General features: G+C 46.1%; 1 protein-coding gene across 4 annotated transcripts in view; it reads left to right on the top strand.

Moving 5' to 3' along the window:
- LOC122943421 (complement factor H-like) overlaps window positions 1-22,690 on the top strand; it is a 115,903-nt gene that overhangs the window by 50,483 nt on the left and 42,730 nt on the right. For all 4 annotated transcript variants that reach the window (XM_044301143.1, XM_044301146.1, XM_044301144.1 and 1 more), the window contains 2 exons: window positions 1,376-1,561; window positions 10,628-10,813. In XM_044301143.1, the coding sequence (XP_044157078.1) occupies window positions 1,376-1,561; window positions 10,628-10,813 (372 nt within the window). The remainder of the gene's footprint in view (window positions 1-1,375; window positions 1,562-10,627; window positions 10,814-22,690) is intronic.

Below are 22,690 nucleotides of genomic sequence, written 5' to 3'. Positions count from 1 at the left end.
CCCTGCATGCGGTCAATCAAGGTTGAAACCGGATTCATGCTTAAGACGGTTTTGGCGGTTTATAATGTCACGGAAGGTGTACAGGAAACTAGAAGACACAAAATGAATATCCGACTGACTGGATCCAAAACTAAGGAACAAAAGGGAGAGCCCTGCATCAGACCTGGCACTCTCCCTGACTGCTCAGCCTATGCGAAAATCCCAATGGTAGATGATCGCATATCCTCGTACCTTGACTGTATAACACCTGAACACCCTATAATAGTGAGGGGACACGACCACCGGCTCCCTATACTAGATACGGAGGGAGTCAGGATCACCTGGGATCCAGCAAACAGAAAAACACAAATAAATGAACAAAACTTATCTTGTAGAAGACTCAGAAGTAGGATCAGCATGCACACACTCCAGGAAGGAATATAAACCGCAAAGTGAAGCAGTCTGGGAAGGGATTTAAAGGATGCAATCAGTGCAACTACATGACAGCTGAGAGAGGCTAACGAGATGAGAAAATGAAAGCAAAACACAAGGAAGCTCAAGGAGGAGGTTCTGAAAGGCATCTTTCAGAGCTTCTCAGATGTCTCGTGGTGACAATGCCCTAACTCTTGCTGGGCATCAACAATTAATCTTCCCAGCAACCATCCTCTATAGGTGCCCTAACTAGCCAATCCCAGACCCCTGACCTCCACCCAGCAACACTGGCTAAATTTAGCCACTCTGACCACCACTTTCGGCGGGAAAATCTCCCGCCAAAACCTCACCTATTGACCTGTAATAATCAAAATCCCATGCGGATCCCTCCATATTAAATTCTGGGATCCTAACAAGGAGTATACCTTGAGTTAAGCAATGAAACTCTTTGCCACTAGGGGGAGCTCACAGCATACTGATTTAGTACTGAATGCTGTGAAAGATGTACAAATGCTTATGCATTGTACATCCTCTTGTGAAGAAATAGTGGGGATGTGGATATGTGTGTGAGAAATATGCAACCCAAAATTCCATACAAATATGAACTTCATTTTTTTCAAGTAGTATTCTGAAAATTTTCCAAATAGGCCAATGACAACACCAGAGATGGCAAAATTAGAGACAGCATTCCTGTAATATCCCTGGTGGTGTTAAGGGATTGCTACTGATATACACTTTCTATTATCAAGGATGGTTATGTCTTAATTTCTAAAATCCCTTGAGGTTTAGGCCTGTCAGCTTTCCTATCATGTTTATTTTACCCCTGTTCCTCATATGACTGAAATCCAAATCTCACAATTCTTCCTCATATGACTCTTCTGTGTATGTTTCTTATGGATTGCAGTATCTGGCAGTTGTGATCACTGCTCATTTAGACATTTATTGATTCAATGTCTTGTTGCAGATTCCGGTGAAAGGGTTAAGTGCCCGCCACCACCACAACTGATGAATACCCATGAGATTACGCTCAAGAGTGTCTACTTCAGCGGAGACAAAGAAATTATCAAATGCAAACCTGGGTTCCAGCTTTATGGTGCCCAATTGGTAATTTGTAAAAATGGACGTTGGACATCGCCACCTCAATGTGTTCGTAAGTTCTCAATATTATACCTAGCATGAAGCCTTTTTTGTTTGACCTTTTTGAATTTCTTGGGAGATCCAGCAAATGTTTACTCCTTAATTTTCTATTAAATAGGCCAGTCTTTTACTTCTAGCTAAACTGCAATACACTGCTGCCAATAAATAGTAGATATCTAGGTGAACATACTGGGATGAATGTTAAGTGCTTCTTATGCATATTGGGGGACATGAAAGGTAGTTAGCAGCCATGAGATGTTATATGTAGTATCAGCTGCCACTACCTTGATACCCACAAGCTTTATAGAGAGATTAGTGGACCCGGTCTGAACACCCATCTGGCATGGATAGGTAACAGTACCTGTACATGTTAGCAGGAGATTGTTACTGGCTATCTCACTCCAACTCATTACTGGCTGTCTATTTCTGTCCTCATCTTTACCTACGCCTTTCATCATAGTATTCACTGTGTCATCAAGGGCCATCAGAATTGTACTTTTTTTTTTTCATTCCATGCTCCCAGGGTCAGGAGCACATTTTTATATACATGTAATGGCTCGTTGCAGAGTGTCAGTCGTAATATACAGCTGTCTCCCAAAGTATATAGAGCGTGCTCAGCTCCTGAGCCTGCTCCACTCTCCTGCACCCCCTATAGCTACGCCCCCTGATATACATCCACTTCACACATCGGGAAGGTGTTAAAAATATGTCATAGTGGTCAGATTAGAAGAAGGAGAGAGAGTGAGAGGGTTACAAGGCTCTTATGGAGCAGGTGTCCAGGGGACCCAAAGTAACTTGAGGCGCCAGGGGATGGAAGAGGGAAACTGTGAGGGGTCAGGGCGTGGAGAGGCTACAATGCAGGGTCAACCCTGCACACTGGTCTGCAGGTCAATGGAGATAAGCAAAAAAGGGTGGGGGAATTGGGTGTGTGGACACTCCCAATGTTCCGCAAAGGTGACCCTGGGATAGCGCCAATCAACTGGGTGTGATGGCTTGTGGGACTAATAGAGGAGGAGTTCGAATGCGGTACAAAAAATGTGCAGAACAATATATAGATCAAATAAAATATATAGATCAAATAAAATATCAATTTTTACATTGTTTTCAACTTTGTATATATTATTATTGTTTTTATTTTATTTTATTTGATCTATATATTTTATTTGATCTATATATTGTTCTGCACATTTTTGTACCGCATTCCAACTCCTCCTCTGTCAGATTAGAAGAAGACATGCAGATGAGATGACTTTACTTTTAGAAATGGAGGCTATTCATGTGAAGACAAATTTCCATTAAAAGTACCACTGGAATCCAACAACAATAGATTAGCTTTAGGGTTAAGTAGGTATATACTGTAGCTGTCCCTCTGCCCTCTGCTGACCCTGTCCCAGTTTACACAGCAAAGCCGACAAAGCACAATGAAAGTCAGTCCTGTGTTCCAATAAAGGCAAATACTTGCGCTGCTGCAGGCTCCGGGATAGTGTGGTACGTGTTCACACTCAATACAGGTAATAGAAAAGTTTGGAACCGCGCTGCTTTGGACTAAATTCCCCGGTCACTGGTGGATGGCATTGGGCTCCAGCCCTTTTCCTTATCACCCCAACAAGGTCCGGTCTTCCACAGACAGTAGCCTCTATGAGGTTCAAGAGAATAGGCACAATAGTGAAGCACCCTTTAGCAAATGATTTTAAAATGTTTTAATCTACTCACAAGAGTTGTTCAACAAAAAGCATATAACAATTCATTTAAGATCGTCTCGTTCCTGCCCGACCCGGGTTTCGCTGCCTCGCTTCTTCAGGGGCGAACTGCGCATGTGTGCAATAAGGCTCTTTAAATAGCCCAGCTTGTCTTATTACATCAATCAATGCTTATCCGGATCATATCCGGAAATTACACAACACGTTTTCGCATTAAACATCTTCAAAACCTTTGTTCTTATCGAGACATTTACTATATTCAACAGCCTGATCGTAATCCATAACCACTTTTTTCTTATATCACAGCCTCACTTAATGATTACATTTTCCAAAACACACATTTTCCAATAAGCTACTATACATTGTTCTCTCATCTCATAGTCTTATTCATCATCTTCTAATCTCCCTTCTATCCGTCAATATTCATAATGCCGTCATTTAAGCTCCACCCTCTCCTAGGACGTCATTTGAGTCTACCCGATCCCGCCTCCCTCATTACCTCTATCCGATCCCGCCTCCCTCATTACCTCTATCCACATCACACCGTGACGCCACCCTATCAGGGTGAACCAGCCCCTCGACGTCACGCTACATTTCTCATAGATCTCTCTATTTGCATTTTTTTCTGGTTCAATTACTTCTTGCAATTCATCAATAGCCTTACTGATTTTTTTCAGCTTATTTTTCCGAACAGTAATGATCAGAGGCGTACATAGGAATCACTGGGCCCCATAGCAAAAATCTGAATTGGGCCCCTTAACCCCGCCCACTACCCACCATGGCCCCTCCCACTTCCTGACTTTGCTCCTCCCATGCCACACCCCCATTAAATAAATTTATACATGACCTACAGAAACTGTTAGGGGTTTCCTGGGGGTGACCTGTCACATGGGATATCTGCTGCAGCCTGCAGGTCTCCTTATTTGGGGTGCCATGTTAGGCTACTTTCACACTTGCGTTCGGGTCTCCGCTTGTGAGTTCTGTTTGAAGGCTCTCACAAGCGGCACCGAACGGATCCGTCCAGCCCTAATGCATTCTGAGTGGATGCGGATCCGCTCAGAATGCATCAGTATGGCTCCGTCTGTCCTCCGCTCAGCAGGCGGACACTTGAACGCTGCTTGCAGCGTTCGGGTGTCCACCTGGCCGTGCGGAGGCAAACGGATCCGTCCAGACTTACAATGTAAGTCAATGGGGACGGATCCGTTTGAAGTTGACACAGTGTGGCTCAATTTTCAAACGGATCCGTCCCCCATTGACTTTCAATGTAAAGTCAAAACGGATCCGTTTGCACTATCATGAACAAAAAAAAAATGTTTTTTTTTTTTGTTCATGTTAATGCAAACGGATCCGTTCTGAACGGATCTAAGCGTTTGCATTATAGGTGCGGATCCGTCTGTGCAGACACCAGACGGATCCGCTCTGAACGCAAGTGTGAAAGTAGCCTTAAAGGGAATCTGTCACTAGCAATTTACCCCCAATTTTTTTTTCATGAATCCATGTTTAACAGAGTACCTGTTTTCCATCTGTCTTGTTCTTTTGATTGTGAGTCTTGTCATGTCTTCAAAAAATCGATTCTTATGATATGTAAATGAAGCTGTAAGGAGCCCAGAGGGGCGTTATTCTTTCTCCACGGTGCCCAGGAACGCCCCTCTGAAGTGCCGTGCCCGCCTAAGTTTGAAAACTAATAACACCTCCAAGTTCATCTAAATCGCCTCCCAGAGGCACGGCTAAGTGCTCAACACCCCCCTCCTCAGTGCCGCGCTCTGCGGCAAACACCCCGATCCTCCTCTCGCCGGCATCCCAAATCCCGCGCAGGCGCAGTGCCGTCAGTCATCTTATCATAGCGCAGGCAATCGCCGGCACTGCGCCTGCGCGGGATTTGGGATGCCAGCGAGAGGAGGATCGGATTTGGGAGGCGATTTAGATGAACTTGGAGGCGTTATTAGTTTTCAAATTTAGCCGGGCACGGCACTTCAGAGGGGCGTTCCTGGGCACAGTGGAGAAAGAATAACGCCCCTCTGGGCTCCTTACAGCGTCATTTACATATCATAAGAATCGATTTTTTGAAGAAATGACAAGACTCACAATCCAAAGAACAAGACAGATGGAAAAAAGGTACTCATGGATCCATGTTTAATAAAGTACCTTTTTTCCATCTGTGTTCTTCTTTTCCATGTCAGTCTTGTCCTTTCTTCTAAAAATCGATTCTTGCTGTAAGCCGGACTGGAGCCCAGAGGGGCGGTTTTCTTTCTCCACGGTGCCCAGGAACGGTGCCCCTCTGATTAGTGCCGTGCCCGCCTAAATATGAAAACTACTAACGCCTCATTTAGCTGAATCGCCTCCCAGAGGCGCGGCTAAGTCCTAGACACCCGCCCCCCTCCTCAGCGCTGCGCTCTGAAACACCCGATCCTCCTCTCGTCGGCGTCCCAAATCCCGCGCAGGCGCAGTGCCGGCGATTGCCTGCGCCTGCGCTCTGATAATACGGCTGAGGGCAACAGCTTCAACATCGTCACTGGGCTCGGCGCATGCCCAGTGACGATGTTGAAGCTGTTGCCCTCAGCCGTATTATCAGAGTGCAGGCGCAGGCAATCGCCGGCACTGCGCCTGCGCGGGATTTGGGACGCCGACGAGAGGAGGATCGGGTGTTTCAGAGCGCAGCGCTGAGGAGGGGGGCGGGTGTCTAGGACTTAGCCGCGCCTCTGGGAGGCGATTCAGCTAAACATGGGGGGGGGGCCCTGGGGAGAAAAGCAGCCGCATAGCCGGCTGCTGGTCATCAGTGGGCGGGGCCTTATCTGCGCTACGGGCCCCCCAGTGCCGCGGGCCCCATAGCAGTGGCGTGGTCTGCCTCTATGGGCGGTACGCCACTGGTAATGATGTATTGCATAACCTTCCATGTACATTCGTGCAGGAACGGGAATTGTGGATGATCCCAGTGTTAGTAATCCTAAACAAGGACACTACACTGAAGGTTTTAGGAAACCAGAAAATGGAGTTGGGAGACAAAGAGCTTTTAAGTATAATCAGCAGTATAATAACCACGTACCACAGCGGAACTATGGGCAATATAATAGAAACTATGAACATACATATCAATCTAATAGGGAAAATGCATATGCATTCGAGCCAAATTTTGAGAATGGGAATGACTATCCGCACCAGCAGAACCATATATACCAGCAAAACTATGCTGGTTACCAGAGGAGTAATTACGACCATAGCTACAGAGGAGACCAATATAGTGGAAATTATGAACAAAATAATGGATATAGAGGACATCGATACAGACAGCCGTATAAACAGCCGTACCAGGGAGGAGGGTATAAAGGAAAATCAAAATGGAGATCACAGGAGAATTATAGAATGAATAATTATGAAGGAGGACACCAGGTAGATAGAAACTATGGTGATAACCAAAAGAGTGACAATAGTGAGGGAAATAGATCGAACTATAAACAACAGAATGAACAGAATTTTCCCCACCAGAGTATAAAAGGGGTCCAGAGGGAGGGAGAGATAAAAGATCTGATAACAAGGACACCGCAAAAAAGAAGTCTAGCAGAGGAGGACGGGGAAAGGGAAAAAGGAAGAATGAGCCCAAAAACCAAAAAGATCAAGGAAACATGAGAGGGATATTTAATTTAAGTGATCATATTTTAACAGAGGGAGAAAAGAGTGTTTTGAGTAAGGGCTTAAAGTATGCCCCTAACCAGAAAATTAATAAATTTGAGGCATTTCTGGATATTCATAAATTCATTCGGAAAATTAATATGGCCAAATATTGGATCAATAACCCTGCCCCACAGAGTAAAAACTCTGTAGAATTAGGCACACAGGTTGAGGAAAAAGAAGGGATTGTACATACACACATGAAAGAAAAATCAAAGTTTTTCCCAAAAAATCGGAACAACGAATGTGTGGAGGCCTTTAAAACAGGCTTGTTGAAAGAGTTAGAAGAGATGGATATGAATAAGGTGAAACAAAATCTCAGTTATAAAGAAAGAAAAGCCCTCAAAGATCTTGAGAAAAATCCAGATTTAATAATTAAGCCGGCCGACAAAGGGGGGGGGGGGGGGGGGGTGGTTGTAATGAATAAAGAAAAATATGAAGCAGAAATGGCAAGACTGGTATCGGATGTAACAACTTATAGAAAACTGAAAAGTAACCCCACTCAAGAATATAAAAAATCCTTGATGGAATTCTGAGAGAGGGTTTCAAAAAGGGGATATTAGATAAAAAAGAATATGACTACCTTACTGTTCCCTTTCCGGTAGTACCAGTGATATACCATCTGCCAAAGGTTCATAAAAACCTAACTGACCCCCCGGGAAGGCCGATAATTTCCGCCCTTAACTCATTAACATGCAGGGTTACCGAATATATTGATTTCCATTTACAGGGATATGTGATGGAGAATCCCTCGCACCTGAAAGATACCGGGGCTGTGTTGCAACTAATTAAAGACCTAAGTCCCCCTACCACTAATACTTGGATGGCCACAATTGATGTGGCATCTTTATATACTGTTATCCCAAAGGAATTAGGGATGGAAGCTGTGAGAAATAGGATCAAAAAAGATACAAAAATGGGAGAATTACAGGGAATGTTTATCCTGGAATGCCTCAGCTATTGCCTTGATCATAACTATTTTTGGTGTATTGATTCACACTATGTACAGTGTATCGGTACGGCGATGGGGGCGAAATTCGCCCCAAGTTTTGCCAACATTTTTATGGGGGCATGGGAAGAGACCACCATCCTTCCCACACTAGGAGCAGATACCCCAGGAGGTAAATTGACCTTCTGGAGGAGGTATATTGATGACTGTCTCCTGGTGTGGGAAGGAAAGAGAGAAGGTCTTGAGTCCTTCATCTGTCAGTTAAATAACAACGACTGGAATTTGAGATTTGTGGGGGAAGTCAGTAACAGTTCAATTAACTTCCTAGATTTATGTATACGGATAGAAGACGGCCAATTCCTAACCAGTTCATATTTTAAGGAGACAGATGTTAACTCCTACATAGATGTGACAAGCTGCCATTACGGGCCCTGGCTCAAGAACATCCCAAAGGGGCAATTCAAGAGGATGGCCCGTAATTGCACAAAAATGGAAGAATATAGAACACAGAGTGATATATTAAAAAGTAGATTCCTTGAAAGGGGCTATGATGAGGCGGATCTGGACGTATGCATAAATACTGTGGAAAAGGAAAAAAGGGAAGAAAATAAAAACACAAAAGGAATAGTGAAAAAAGAAAATAGGGACTATAAGTTTTCATTTGTGACAAAGTATTGCTCCATGTCTGATAATATCAAAAAAATGGTGAAAAAGAATTGGGGGACACTAAAGAACGATCCCGTCTTAGGAAAAATTATACCAGACAACCCCTCCTTTATTTTCAAAAAAGCGGCTAGTATTAAAAACAAAGCTGGTACATAGCGCCATACCTCCGGTAAATATTAAACCGATTAAAGAGGGAGGAAAATTTACCTGGTGTGGATTTTGCACAGGATGCAAAAACCGGAATACAAAAGAATGCCAGAGGAATAGTAACAGCATAGTATCCAATAAGAATGGAATGGAATTCCGCATAAGAGGGAATTGTTCATGCGAAAATGAGAACATCATATACGTACTGGAGTGCCCTTGTGGGCTCCAGTACGTGGGCAGGACGATAAGGAAACTTAAGGTTAGAATACAGGAACACCTACGAAACATCAAAAAAGGTCTAATTACCCATAGCATATCAGCCCATTTCAAACTTGTGCATGAGAAAAATCCACGCGGTTTAAAATTCGCCGGAGTTGAGATAGTTAAGCCACATTGGCGAGGGGGGATTCACTGGCACAAATAAATAAAAAAGAGGTAGAGTGGATTTATCAGCTAGGGACCTTACAGCCAGGTGGGCTAAACATTGAATTTGATCTGAAACCGTGTATATTGTAAAATAACTCGACCTGGGTACGTTATTTGATTCTTCCCCACTTCGCCTCTTGAGGACCTTCGAGTGACGTCGAGGGGCTGGTTCACCCTGATAGGGTGGCGTCACGGTGTGATGTGGACAGAGGTAATGAGGGAGGCGGGATCGGATAGAGGTAATGAGGGAGGCGGGATCGGGTAGACTCAAATGACGTCCTAGGAGAGGGTGGAGCTTAAATGACGGCATTATGAATATTGACGGATAGAAGGGAGATTAGAAGATGATGAATAAGACTATGAGATGAGAGAACAATGTATAGTAGCTTATTGGAAAATGTGTGTTTTGGAAAATGTAATCATTAAGTGAGGCTGTGATATAAGAAAAAAGTGGTTATGGATTACGATCAGGCTGTTGAATATAGTAAATGTCTCGATAAGAACAAAGGTTTTGAAGATGTTTAATGCGAAAACGTGTTGTGTAATTTCCGGATATGATCCGGATAAGCATTGATTGATGTAATAAGACAAGCTGGGCTATTTAAAGAGCCTTATTGCACACATGCGCAGTTCGCCCCTGAAGAAGCGAGGCAGCGAAACCCGGGTCGGGCAGGAACGAGACGATCTTAAATGAATTGTTATATGCTTTTTGTTGAACAACTCTTGTGAGTAGATTAAAACATTTTAAAATCATTTGCTAAAGGGTGCTTCACTATTGTGCCTATTCTCTTGAACCTCATAGAGGCTACTGTCTGTGGAAGACCGGACCTTGTTGGGGTGATAAGGAAAAGGGCTGGAGCCCAATGCCATCCACCAGTGACCGGGGAATTTAGTCCAAAGCAGCGCGGTTCCAAACTTTTCTATTACACAGCAAAGCCGGCAAGTGAGCTGCAGAAATCAGGAAATATTTTCTTGTTGTGTCTGTCCTATTGGCTATTTATAGTAAAGTGATGAACCGCACTCCGTTCAAGGGTGTCACCGGTGCCAATCAAGGCTGTTATGCCGTTTATCTGCATCCAGCGCCCCAAAAACACTGCTACCCACTACACAGATAACATGACCACTGATGAAGGTCCACCATGACTGAAACGTCTGGTCAGAAATACTGTGTTGACTTATATACCACGGGCAAATGGATGATACAGAGATTATGAAATAAACCTCACTTGAATTTCAAAAACTTAACCTGAGGGCCTCAATACTTTATTACTTTGTCCTATTAGCTATGTGAAAACTGGAAAATTTCTAGATTTGTTTTTAAGGATAGTCACAAAAACACCACCAAATTAGAAAAAAATATATAATAAAACCTGGTTGCAATAATGTTGTTTTCTTTAGATAAATAATAACAAATTGTAGGGAAGTGTACCTGTCCAGTACTGGGTTGGTAATATTATATTCTGCTGTAGATTCATGTTACAAAATTGGAATTGAAATGTTGCTGTTTTTATTTGTTTGAATCAAGTTTTGCAAGAATGTGATGATCCTCCATCTATATTGTTTGGAGCACTGGATTCAGCGTCCAGAAAGCCAGCATATCACAGTGGAAGTGTTGTAATGTATAAGTGTAATGATGGTTTTGAAATGACTGGGCTAAATGAAATCATCTGCATCATGGGAAAGTGGTCTTCGCCTCCTACTTGTATTAGTGGTAAGTAAATTATGTTGAAAATATATATATTTTCAGTAATTATTATTTAAAACCTGGAAAGATTGCTGTGCTGTACAGCTCCTAAAAATGAAATAAATGTTGACTGATATATAATAAGGCACCATTTTCACCATGGAAAAAGTATTCATAACTAGAGTTGAGCGAACACCTGGATGTTCGGGTTAGAGAAGTTCGGCCGAACTTCCCGGAAATGTTCGGGTTCGGGATCCGAACCCGACCCGAACTTCGTCCTGAACCCGAACCCCATTGAAGTCAATGGGGACCCAAACTTTTTGGCACTAAAAAGGCTGTAAAACAACCCAGGAAAGGGCTAGAGGGCTGCAAAAGGCAGCAACGTGTAGGTAAATCCCCTGCAAACAAATGTGGATAGGGAAATGAATTAAAATTAAAATAAATAAAAATTAACCAAATATCAATTGGAGAGAGGTCCCATAGCAGAGAATCTGGCTTCACGTCACCCACCACTGGAACAGTCCATTGTCATATATTTAGGCCCCGGCACCCAGGCAGAGGAGAGAGGTCCCATAACAGAGAATCTTGCTTCATGTCAGCAGAGAATCAGTCATGTCATAGCAGAGAATCATGCTTCACGCCACCCAACACTGGAACAGTCCATTGTCAGATATTTAGGCCCAGGCACCCAGGCAGAGGAGAAAGGTCCCATAACAGAGAATCTGGCTTCATGTCAGCAGAGAATCAGTCTTCATGTCATAGCAGAGAATCAGGCTTTACGTCACCCAACACTGGAACAGTCCATTGTCAGATATTTAGGCCCAGGCAGAGGAGAGAGGTCCCATAACAGAGAATCTGGCTTCATGTCAGCAGAGAATCAGTCTTCATGTCATAGCAGAGAATCATGCTTCACGTCACCCACCACTGTAACAGTCCATTGTCATATATTTAGGCCCCGGCACCCAGACAGAGGAGAGGTTCATTCAACTTTGGGTTGCCCCGCAATATAATGGTAAAATAAAAATAAAAATAGGATTGAATGAGGAAGTGCCCTGGAGTACAATAATATATGGTTAAGGGGAGGTAGTTAATGTCTAATCTGCACAAGGGGTGGACAGGTCCTGTGGGATCCATGCCTGGTTCATTTTTATGAACGTCAGCTTGTCCACATTGGCTGTAGACAGGCGGCTGCGTTTGTCTGCAATGACGCCCCCTGCCGTGCTGAATACACGTTCAGACAAAACGCTGGCCGCTGGGCAGGCCAGTACCTCCAAGGCATAAAAGGCTAGCTCTGGCCACGTGGACAATTTAAAGACCCAGAAGTTGAATGGGGCCGAACCATCAGTCAGTACGTGGAGGGGTGTGCACACGTACTGTTCCACCATGTTAGTGAAATGTTGCCTCCTGCTAACACATTGCGTATCAGGTGGTGGTGCAGTTAGCTGTGGCGTGTTGACAAAACTTTTCCACATCTCTGCCATGCTAACCCTGCCCTCAGAGGAGCTGGCCGTGACACAGCTGCCTTGGCGACCTCTTGCTCCTCCTCTGCCTTCGCCTTGGGCTTCCACTTGTTCCCCTGTGACATTTGGGAATGCTCTCAGTAGCGCATCTACCAACGTGCGCTTGTACTCGCGCATCTTCCTATCACGATCCAGTGCAGGAAGTAAGGTGGGCACATTGTCTTTGTACCGTGGATCCAGCAGGGTGGCAACCCAGTAGTCCGCACACGTTAAAATGTGGGCAACTCTGCTGTCGTTGCGCAGGCACTGCAGCATGTAGTCGCTCATGTGTGCCAGGCTGCCCAAAGGTAAGGACAAGCTGTCCTCTGTGGGAGGCGTATCGTCATCGTCCTGCGTTTCCTCCCAGCCACGCACCAGTGATGGGCCCGAGCTGCGTTGGGTGCCACCCCGCTATGACCATGCTTCATCCTCATCCTCCTCCTCCACCTCCACCTCCTCCTCATCCTCGTCCACCTCGTCCTCCAGTAGTGGCCACATTTGTACCTGGCCTCTGCTGTTGCAAAAAACCTCCCTCTGAGTCACTTCGAAGAGACTGGCCTGAAAGTCCTAAAAATGACCCCTCTTCCTCCTCCTCCTCCTCCTCCTCCTGGGCCACCTCCTCTTCCATCATCGCCCTAAATGTTTTCGCAAGGGGACATAGAAGTGGTATTGTAACGCTGATAACGGCGTCATCGCCACTGGCCATGTTGGTGGAGTACTCGAAACAGCGCAACAGGGCACACAGGTCTCACATGGAGGCCCAGTCATTGGTGGTGAAGTGGTGCTGTTCCGCAGTGCGACTGACCGGTCCGTGCTGCAGCTGAAACTCCACTATGGCCTGCTGCTGCTCGCACAGTCTGTCCAGCATGTGCAAGGTGGAGTTCCACCTGGTGGGCACGTCGCATATGAGGCTGTGAGCGGGAAGGACTAAGTTACGCTGTAGCGCAGACAGGCGAGCAGCGGCAGGATGTGAATGCCGGAAGCGCGAACAGACAGCCCGCACTTTATGCAGCAGCTTCACCGGCAGCAACTACTCGTCGGTCTGTTGTTCTATACCCCGCCACAACTCCTGTGCGGTGTGGGGCCTGTCCCCCAAACACATGAGTTTCAGAATGGCCTGCTGACGTTTACCCCGGGCTGTGCTGAAGTTGGTGGTGAAGGTGTGTGGCTGACTGGATGAGCAGGTGGAAGAAGAGGAGGAGGAAGCCGAGTAGGAGGAGGAGGCAACAGGAGGCAAAGAATGTTGCCCTGCGATCCTTGGCGGCGGAAGGATGTGCGCCAAACAGCTCTCCGCCTGGGGCCCAGCCGCCACTACATTTACCCAGTGTGCAGTTAGGGAGATATAGCGTCCCTCGCCGCGCTTACTGGTCCACGTATCTGTGGTTAGATGGATTTTATCGGATACTTGGTTGTGCAGGGAAGGCACGGCTCTCTTGGAGAAGTAGTGCCGGCTGGGAACAACATACTGTGGGACAGCAAGCGACATGAGCTGTTTGAAGCTGTGTCCACCAGCCTAAATGACAGCATTTCATAGGCCAGTAGTTTAGAAATGCTGGCATTCAGGGCCAGGGATCGAGGGTGGTTAGGTGGGAATTTACGCTTTCTCTCAAATGTTTGTGAGATGGAGAGCTGAACGCTGGCGTGTGACATGGTTGAGATGCTTGGTGACGGAGGTGGTGGTGTTGGTGGTACAATGGTGGAGGTGGTGGTGTTGGTGGCCAGGGGCGGAGGAAGAGGCCAAGGCAAGCAGCAGAAGAGGCTGCAGGGGGAGCCTGAGTGACTTCCTTGCTTTTAAGGTGTTTACTCCACTGCAGTTCATGCTTTGCATGCAGGTGCCTGGTCATGCAGGTTGTGCTAAGGGCTCTTTCACACCTGCGTTATTGTCTTCCGGCATAGAGTTCCGTCGTCGGGGCTCTATGCCGGAAGAATCCTGATCGGTTTTATCCTAATGCATTCTGAATGGAGTGAAATCCGTTCAGGATGCATTAGGATGTCTTCAGTTCCGGAACGGAACGTTTTTTGGCCGGAGAAAATACCGCAGCATGCTGCCCTTTTTGCTCCGGCCAAAAATCCTGAAGACTTGCCACAAGGCCGGATCCAGAATTAATGCCCATTGAAATGCATTGATCCGGATCTGGCCTTAAGCTAAACGTCGTTTCGGCGCATTGCCGGATCCGACGTTTAGCTTTTTTAGATTGGTTACCATGGCTGCCGGGACGCTAAAGTCCTGGCAGCCATGGTAAAGTGTAGCGGGGAGCGGGGGAGCAGCATACTTACGGTCCGTGCGGCTCCCGGGGCGCTCCAGAGTGACGTCAGGGCGCCCCAGGCGCATGGATGACGTGATCGCATGGCACGTCATCCATGCGCATGGGGCGCTCTGACGTCACTCTGGAGCGCCCCGGGAGCCGCGCGGACTGTAAGTATACCGCTCCCCCGGTCCGTCGCTCCTACTATGGCAACCAGGACTTTAATAGCGTCCTGGGTGCCATAGTAACACTGAAAGCATTTTGAAGACGGATCCGTCTTCAAATGCTTTCAGTACACTTGCGTTTTTCCGGATCCGGCGTGTAATTCCGGCAAATGGAGTACACGCCGGATCCGGACAACGCAAGTGTGAAAGAGGCCTAAGGTTCAGAAAGTTAATGCCTCACTTCAGGCTCTGATGGCACAGCGTGCAAACCACTCGGGTCTTGTCGTCAGCACATTGTTTGAACAAGTGCCATGCCAGGGAACTCCTTGAAGCTGCCTTTGGGGTGCTCGGTCCCAGATGGCGGCGGTCAGTAGCAGACGGAGTCTCTTGGCGGCGGGTGTTCTGCTTTTGCCCACTGCTCCCTCTTTTGCTACGCTGTTGGCTCGGTCTCACCACTGCCTCTTCCTCGTAACTGTGAAAGTCAGTGGCACGACCTTCATTCCATGTGGGGTCTAGGACCTTATCGTCCCCTGCATCGTCTTCCACCCAGTCTTGATCCCTGACCTCCTGTTCAGTCTGCACACTGCAGAAAGACGCAGCAGTTGGCACCTGTGTTTCGTCATCATCAGAGACGTGCTGAGGTGGTATTCCCATGTCCTTATCATCAGGAAACATAAGTGGTTGTGCGTCAGTGCATTCTATGTCTTCCACCGCTGGGGAAGGGCTAGGTGGATGCCCTTGGGAAACCCTGCCAGCAGAGTCTTCAAACAGCATAAGAGACTGCTGCATAACTTGAGGCTCAGACAGTTTCCCTGGTATGCATGGGGGTGAAGTGACAGACTGATGGGCTTGGTTTTCAGGCGCCATCTGTGCGCTTTCTGCAGAAGACTGGGTGGGAGATAATGTGAACGTGCTGAATCCACTGTCGGCCACCCAATTGACTAATGCCTGTACCTGATCAGGCCTTACCATCCTTAGAACGGCATTGGGCCCCACCAAGTATCGCTGTAAATTCTGGCGGCTACTGGGACCTGAGGTAGTTAGTACACTAGGACGTGTGGCTGTGGCAGAACGGCCACGTCCTCTCCCAGCACCAGAGGGTCCACTAACACCACCATGACCATGTCCGCGTCCCTTACTAGATGTTTTCCTCATTGTTACCGTTCACCACAATAATAAAAATATTATTTGGCCCAATGTAAAGAATTCAAATTAAGGCCTTTTTTTTACAGACACCTAACACTATCTGGCTATCTATTTAGGAACCGTATTACACCAGTAAAGGCACAGCAGTAACGACAGATTTAGCTGAATATAAATTTGAGGCCTATTATTTAGGTGCTGGGTGACAGGTATACGTTTACAGACAGAATTAGACTTGGAATTGCACAGTAGTGTGTGACGTTATTGAGGATGACCCTATCAGCACCTTGAATCTAATATACTCTTTTAGGGATAGATTTAAAGTAGGCCTGATACAGCAGAAACCACTAATTTAGAGAATTGCTAAGTTGGGAATTGTATTTCAACGCAGAACAAAAACTGTGCTTTTGTAGTGTCCCACTAGGTAGGAGTGGGCACTACACAAGGGTCAATTGGTTAGCGTGTACTTCTACTTACAAGGGACAGTGATATTGTATTGATCTATGCATTTAATGTAATTTACTGTGTGTGTTTTACATGCAATGGTTTCCCCATGTCATATGCTTTGCAGGCCTAGTGGGGTGTAATTTAGCCTCCCAGACACTAGAGGGAGATAGGGAGCCCCTAGTATAAATAGCCAGGCCCAGACAGGGAGTGTTTAGGTCATAGTCAGGAGTCTGTGGAGACAGAAGTGAGAAGGCACCAGCCCAAGATATGCTGAGGGCCTCCTCCTGACATGCAGCTGGATAGTCCTGGTTTCTAGCTGCACCAGGAGGCTAGATGGAGTACAGCCTGCTTGGAGACAGTGTGTATTCCAGGGGACTAGAGGAGTTACCTCGTCAGCCTGAAGCTCCTGAGGCTAAGGATAGCTCAGTTGAGATACCCCAGTAGTAGGACAGCACCTCCTGGGAGCAACCTGCAGTCACCTTTCACATCAAGCAATGAGACAGCTAGGAAACAAAGGTACTGTAACCTTAAGCAAGTGCCAATACTGGAGGAAGGATTTTATACCAAGGATTTAAGCCATCAATTAGGCATCCGGGCCTTGGGATCCAGCCAGCTAGAATAGCTGTGGGGATAGAGCAGCATTGCACTGCAAAGCATTAACTATATATACCCTCCAAGTATCTTGCAAGATTGAAACCTGCTGTGCCATAAACCTGCTGTGCATTTGGAACTGTAAAGGACTGCATTAACATCTTCTGTAACTGCATGTATAAAGTTGGACTGTTTTCACCAAGTAAAGCAACGTTTGGTTCAACAACTGCGTACTCATTTAATCCTCCTGCAAACCGGTGTGCCACCGTTACAGGCACTGGCATCACGATCCTAAAAGGGACCTTGCCTCAGGCACTCTAAACACCTGCAACAACCAGAGCACCTTACCCAACATCAGGCCAGGTCTTTACACCCAGAGTGTGCCCCAGAGGAACTAGTGTCTGCCTCTCATTCACTGCTGCATGCCTGCCCAGGGTCCTCCAAAAAGTGAGTAACCCTCGATTGCCCATACCATGACCTCACTGTCGCTATACCCTGCAGGTCTGGCGTGTTGCACTTTGACCGACCCAAAATAACTTGACCAGCTACAGCAATAACCACAGATTTAGCGGACTATAAATTTGAGGCCTATTATTTAGGCGCTGGGTGACAGGTATACGTTTACAGACAGAATTAGACTTGGAAATGCACAGTAGCGTGTGTGTGAAGTTATTGAGAATGACCCTATCTGCACCTTGAATCTAATATACCCTTTTAGGGATAGATTTAAAGTAGGCCTGATACAGCAGAAACCACTAATTTAGAGAATTGCTAAGTTGGGAATTGTATTTCAACTCTGAACAAAAATATATCATTTGCCAGACAGCAGACAGTATTACAATTGGCTGGCCACAGCTGAAACACCAGATTTAGAGTACTGCTATTTTGGCAATTGTATTTCACCCCTCAATAAAATAGCAAGCACAGCCAAGCCCCTGATGTAGGATATAGCCAAAAAATAACCACACTATTGATGGTTAAATGCACTTGGTGACAGCTTGCCCCTGATGTAGGATATAGCCAAAAAATAACCACACTATTGATGGTTAAATTCACTTGGTGACAGCTTGCCCCTGATGTAGGAAGTAGCCAAAAAATAACCACACTATTGATGGTTAAATACACTTAGTGACAGCTTGCCCCTGATGTAGGATATAGCCAAAAAATAACCACACTATTGATAATTAAATGCACTTGGTAAAAGCTTGCCCCTGATGTAGGATATAGCCCAAAAAAAAACCACACTATTGATGGTCAAATGTACTTGGTGGCAGCTTGTGCTGGCGGACCACAAGACACAAAATGGCTGCTGATCACCCCAGAAAATAGTGACTGAAAAACGCTCTGGGCAGCCTACAAAACAGTGAGCAATTCAATAGCACCAGTTTAATGATCCACAGCTGTAGATCGATCACTGACTTAAGTCTTTTGGAGGAGTTAATCACTACCTAATCTCGCCCTAACAGTCGCAGCTGCAACCTCTCCCTACACTGTTCAGAGCAGAGTGACGGGCGGCGCTATGTGACTCCAGCTTAAATAGAGGGTGGGTCACATGCTGTACTGGCCAATCACAGCCATGCCAATAGTAGGCATGGCTGTGATGGCCTCTTGGGGCAAGTAGTATGACGCTTGGTGATTGGCTGCTTTGCAGCCTTTCAAAAAGCGCCAAGAAAGCAACGAACACCGAACCCGAACACGGACTTTTACGAAAATGTTCGGGTCCGTGTCACGGACACCCCAAAATTCGGTACGAACCCGAACTATACGGTTCAGGTTCGCTCATCCCTACAAATAACCCTTGAAATTTTGTACATTTGTTTTTTATGTTACACCCACAAACTTGGATAGGTCATGAGTATCTGATCCGTGGGGGTCTGGCACCCAAGACCCCTGACGATCAGCTGTTTTGAGAATCAGCAGCGCTGCAACATGCCACACTTTTGAGATCGTGCTTTCACACATACTTGCTAATTTCTGTTGATCTATCGCATAAAATCCCAATAAAATACATTTAAGGCTACTTACACACTGCAGCGTTTTGGTGTCCACCTGGCGATGCGGAGCCTAACGGATCTGTCCTGACTTACAATGTAAGTCAATAGAGACGGATCCGTTTACATTGACACAATATGGTGCAATTGTAAATGGATCCGGCCCCCATTGACTTTCAATGTAAGTCAGGATGGATCCGTTTGACTTACACTTAGACTTTTTTTGACAGAGTAATGCAGACGGATCCGTTCTGAACGGATACCAGCGTTTGCATTATAGGTGCGGATCCGTCTGTGCAGATACCAGACGGATCCGCACCTAAACGCAGGTGTGAAAGTAGCCTTAATGGGGACGGATCTGTTTTCACTGACACAATATGGTGCAATTGAAAACGGATCCGCCTCCCATTGACTTTCAGTGTAAGTCAAAACGGATCCGTTTGCATTATCATGAACAAAAATAAATGTGATTTTTGTATTTTTGTTCATGGCAATGCAAACGGATCTGTTCTGAACGGATACCAGTGTTTGCATTATAGGTGCGGATCCGTCTGTGCAGATACCAGATGGATCCGCACCTACCGCAGGTGTGAAAGTAGCCTAAGTTAGTGGGTGTCTAGTGTCCTGAAACACACTGCTAGACATTGTAATTGTGTTTCATGGAAATGTCCTAACTGTAATGCAAAGTAATTTCACCATTGCAATATTTAAGGCTGTGAATTTCCCTTAACAGGGTGATAATCCACGGTAATCAATACCTGTGAACACACTAGTCACCACTAGATGGTGCTGGTATGTTCCCCTATAAAAGGATATTGAGGAGAGAGGGAGAGCAGTGAGGAGTCAGTGAAGGAAGTGAGTCCAGTCGGAGAGAACGCTCCATGTAGCTACCACTTTAGTCCCGCTTGGCAGTAGCCAGGCTGAGACAGGTTGGTGAAGGGAACATCAGAAGCTACCCAGCATAGACTAGTGTAGACTGAGGTATGGAGCAAGTCTAGTGGAGATAGCAGCAGCCTTTAGCTTATGGACTCCACAGCACCTAGTGACTGGGAGAAGCCTCAAGTATCTGGACACACCACTACAACTAAGCACACAGTTGTGTTGGCTCTATGGACTGTGTGGAACCATTTCTATTAGCAACCAATACAAAGAATGGAGCAGAAGTCGCATGCCTGCCACTAGGGAGACCTGTCCTGTAGGTTGTAGAAAGGAAGAAAGACTATAGAGAACAAGATGATATTATATCCAGGACCTGGCTGTTGGGAAGTGGACCTGTTACCTAATAAGCACAGATAAAGGACTCATTAATACAGGAAAGGGAAGAATATGAGCGTCCTCAGAACATTGAAGCCTGTTAGTACCTCAACTGAGCCTTTCACCTGGAATTACAGCAGAAGTAAGAGAAGACGTGTACCTGAATGCCTCCATGATAACCAAACCTGTAACTGTCACCTCAAGGCATCAAATTTTCAGTAAACATTCTGATTATCTATTAAACTGGACTCTTCATCACTTTTTTCACCTTTGCACCCAAAGGTGCTGGCGTCATGATAGACAGGGACCCTGCCTCTAGCACCTTAAACATCAGCATCCAGGGCACCTCAACAGGCAGGAGAACCCCTTTAGCCCAGACAGGGCCGTCTTTAACGCAGGGCAAAAGGGGTAGCTGGCCCAGGCCCAGTTGCTCCTGGAGGGTCCAAGGCAGCTGCCTCTTGAGCCCCGCTGGCCACTTGTTATGTGGGGGGCCGGCGGCAGGGCACACGGAGATGAGCGCTTCCATTGTGGAAGCGCTCATCTCCATAGTCATATGTTTCGCCGTCCTCGGGACAGCGATACAGATGGAAGTGTGGAAGTGCTGCGGCGGAGCAGGGGAGGGAGAGGAGTCTATCAGACACCAGTGCAGGCGGATCGTACCAACTGAGCCATACAGCGCGGGACACAGGCCGGAAGAGACCTGCATCGCACCGCTTCCAGCCTGATGGAGGTAAGTATAAGTGTTTATTTTTTTATATGGAACTACACATGATTGGGGGGCATCAATGGGGGCACTTGTTACTGGCACATGATTAGGGGGCATCTATGGGGCACTCGTTACTGGCACATGATTGGGGGCATCTATGGGGGCACATGTTATTGACATATGATTGGGGGGCATCTATGGGGCACGTGTTACTGGCACATGATTGGGGGGCATCTATGGGGAAACCTGTACTGGCACATGATTGGTGGGCATCTATGGGGGCACTTGTTACTGGCACATGATTGGGGGGCATCTATGGGGGCACTTGTTACTGGCATATTATTGGGGGGCACTGTGGGGGCATCTATGGGGGCACTTCTTACTGGCACATTATTGGTGGAACTTTTTACTGGCACATTATTGGGTGGCACTATGGGGGCATCTATGGGGGCACTTCTTACTGGCACATTATTGGGGGCACTATGGGGGCCTCTACTGAGGCCACAAGGACAAGGTATTTTATAAGGGGGGGAGAGGAACACTATGGGGGCTTCTACTGAGACCACAAAGAAGGGGTATTTTATATGGGGGAAGGGGGGAGAGTAACACTATGGGGGCTTCTACTGAGACCACAAAGAAGGGGTATTTTATATGGGGGGGCTCTATAGGGGTATTTTATATTGGGGCACATTGTGGTGGGTACTATGGGGAAGGGGAGAGAGAAGTACTATACGCTCATCTATGGGGGGCACTAAGAAAGGGTATTTTATACTTGCAAATTATGGAGGACACTGAGGGCATCTACTGGGGCACTATATATTGGGCATTTTATACTGGTACATTATGGGGGCACTAGGAATAAACAGGGAGAGGAGCACAATGGGGCATTTACTCGGGACACTTTATAGGGGCATTTTATACTGGCACATTATTGGGGCACTATGAGGATATTAGCTCAACTGGGGGCATTAAAAGGGGTTATTTTTTGCACTGGCACATTATAAGGAGAATGATTACTACTGGGGGGCATTATGTTGGGCTTTATTACTACTGGGAGTCTAGGGGGAACATGATTACTAGTATGGGCACTATGGGAGCATTATTACTTCTGGGGCACAGTGGGGACATATTGGGGGCACTGTAAGAGCACTATTACTACCATGTGTGCTCTAGCAGAGAATTATTCCTATTGGTGGGACTTTTGGGAGCACTATTACTGTTGTGGCACCTTGACACAGTATCAGCTTACCACAATTATTTTTGGGGGACGTTATGTTTACACTATTAGTGTCAGGGGCGCTATTTGCTGGGCGCAGTTATTTTAGGGCACTGTGTGCCAATAATTTTTGACGGGCACTATCTGCATGGTACTACTATTATCAGGGGGTTTATCTGTTTCTGCAGTATAGTATTGGGGAGCACAGCAGCACAGTATTGGAGGTGGTAGGATGATTTGTCCAGAAGATGGGAGGATGATGGAAAAGTAGTAAACTAAGATTTTGTTTGTCAAACTGCAGAGAAGAGAAATGGCAGAAAAAATAGTGGTCTGGTCTGAAGGTCTGAAAGGAGAAGATGAGGAAAGAGAACATCTACATCAAAGAGACGTCACTGGATGTAAGAGGTATGTGGCGCTGTATTACCCTGCATGTAGGGGTGAATGGAGGCATTAGTATTACAGTACTATCTGCACATTTTAAAAGAAAAATAGTAATCTGCAAAATACTATATATTTGTGTCAGAAGTTGTGCTTTTTTTAATTTTTAGAATAATGATACAGCTATTTTATTTGATACTTTTGTGCTGATTCTTTTTTCCCCCCTCTATATTAAGGGACACTACAGTCACCAGAACCACAACAGCTAA

This window comes from Bufo gargarizans, chromosome 7 (assembly GCF_014858855.1).
Source record: "Bufo gargarizans isolate SCDJY-AF-19 chromosome 7, ASM1485885v1, whole genome shotgun sequence".
NCBI classification, from domain to species: domain Eukaryota; kingdom Metazoa; phylum Chordata; class Amphibia; order Anura; family Bufonidae; genus Bufo; species Bufo gargarizans.
Note: the sequence above shows the minus strand (reverse complement) of the source record. Positions and strands in the feature narration are given on the sequence as shown.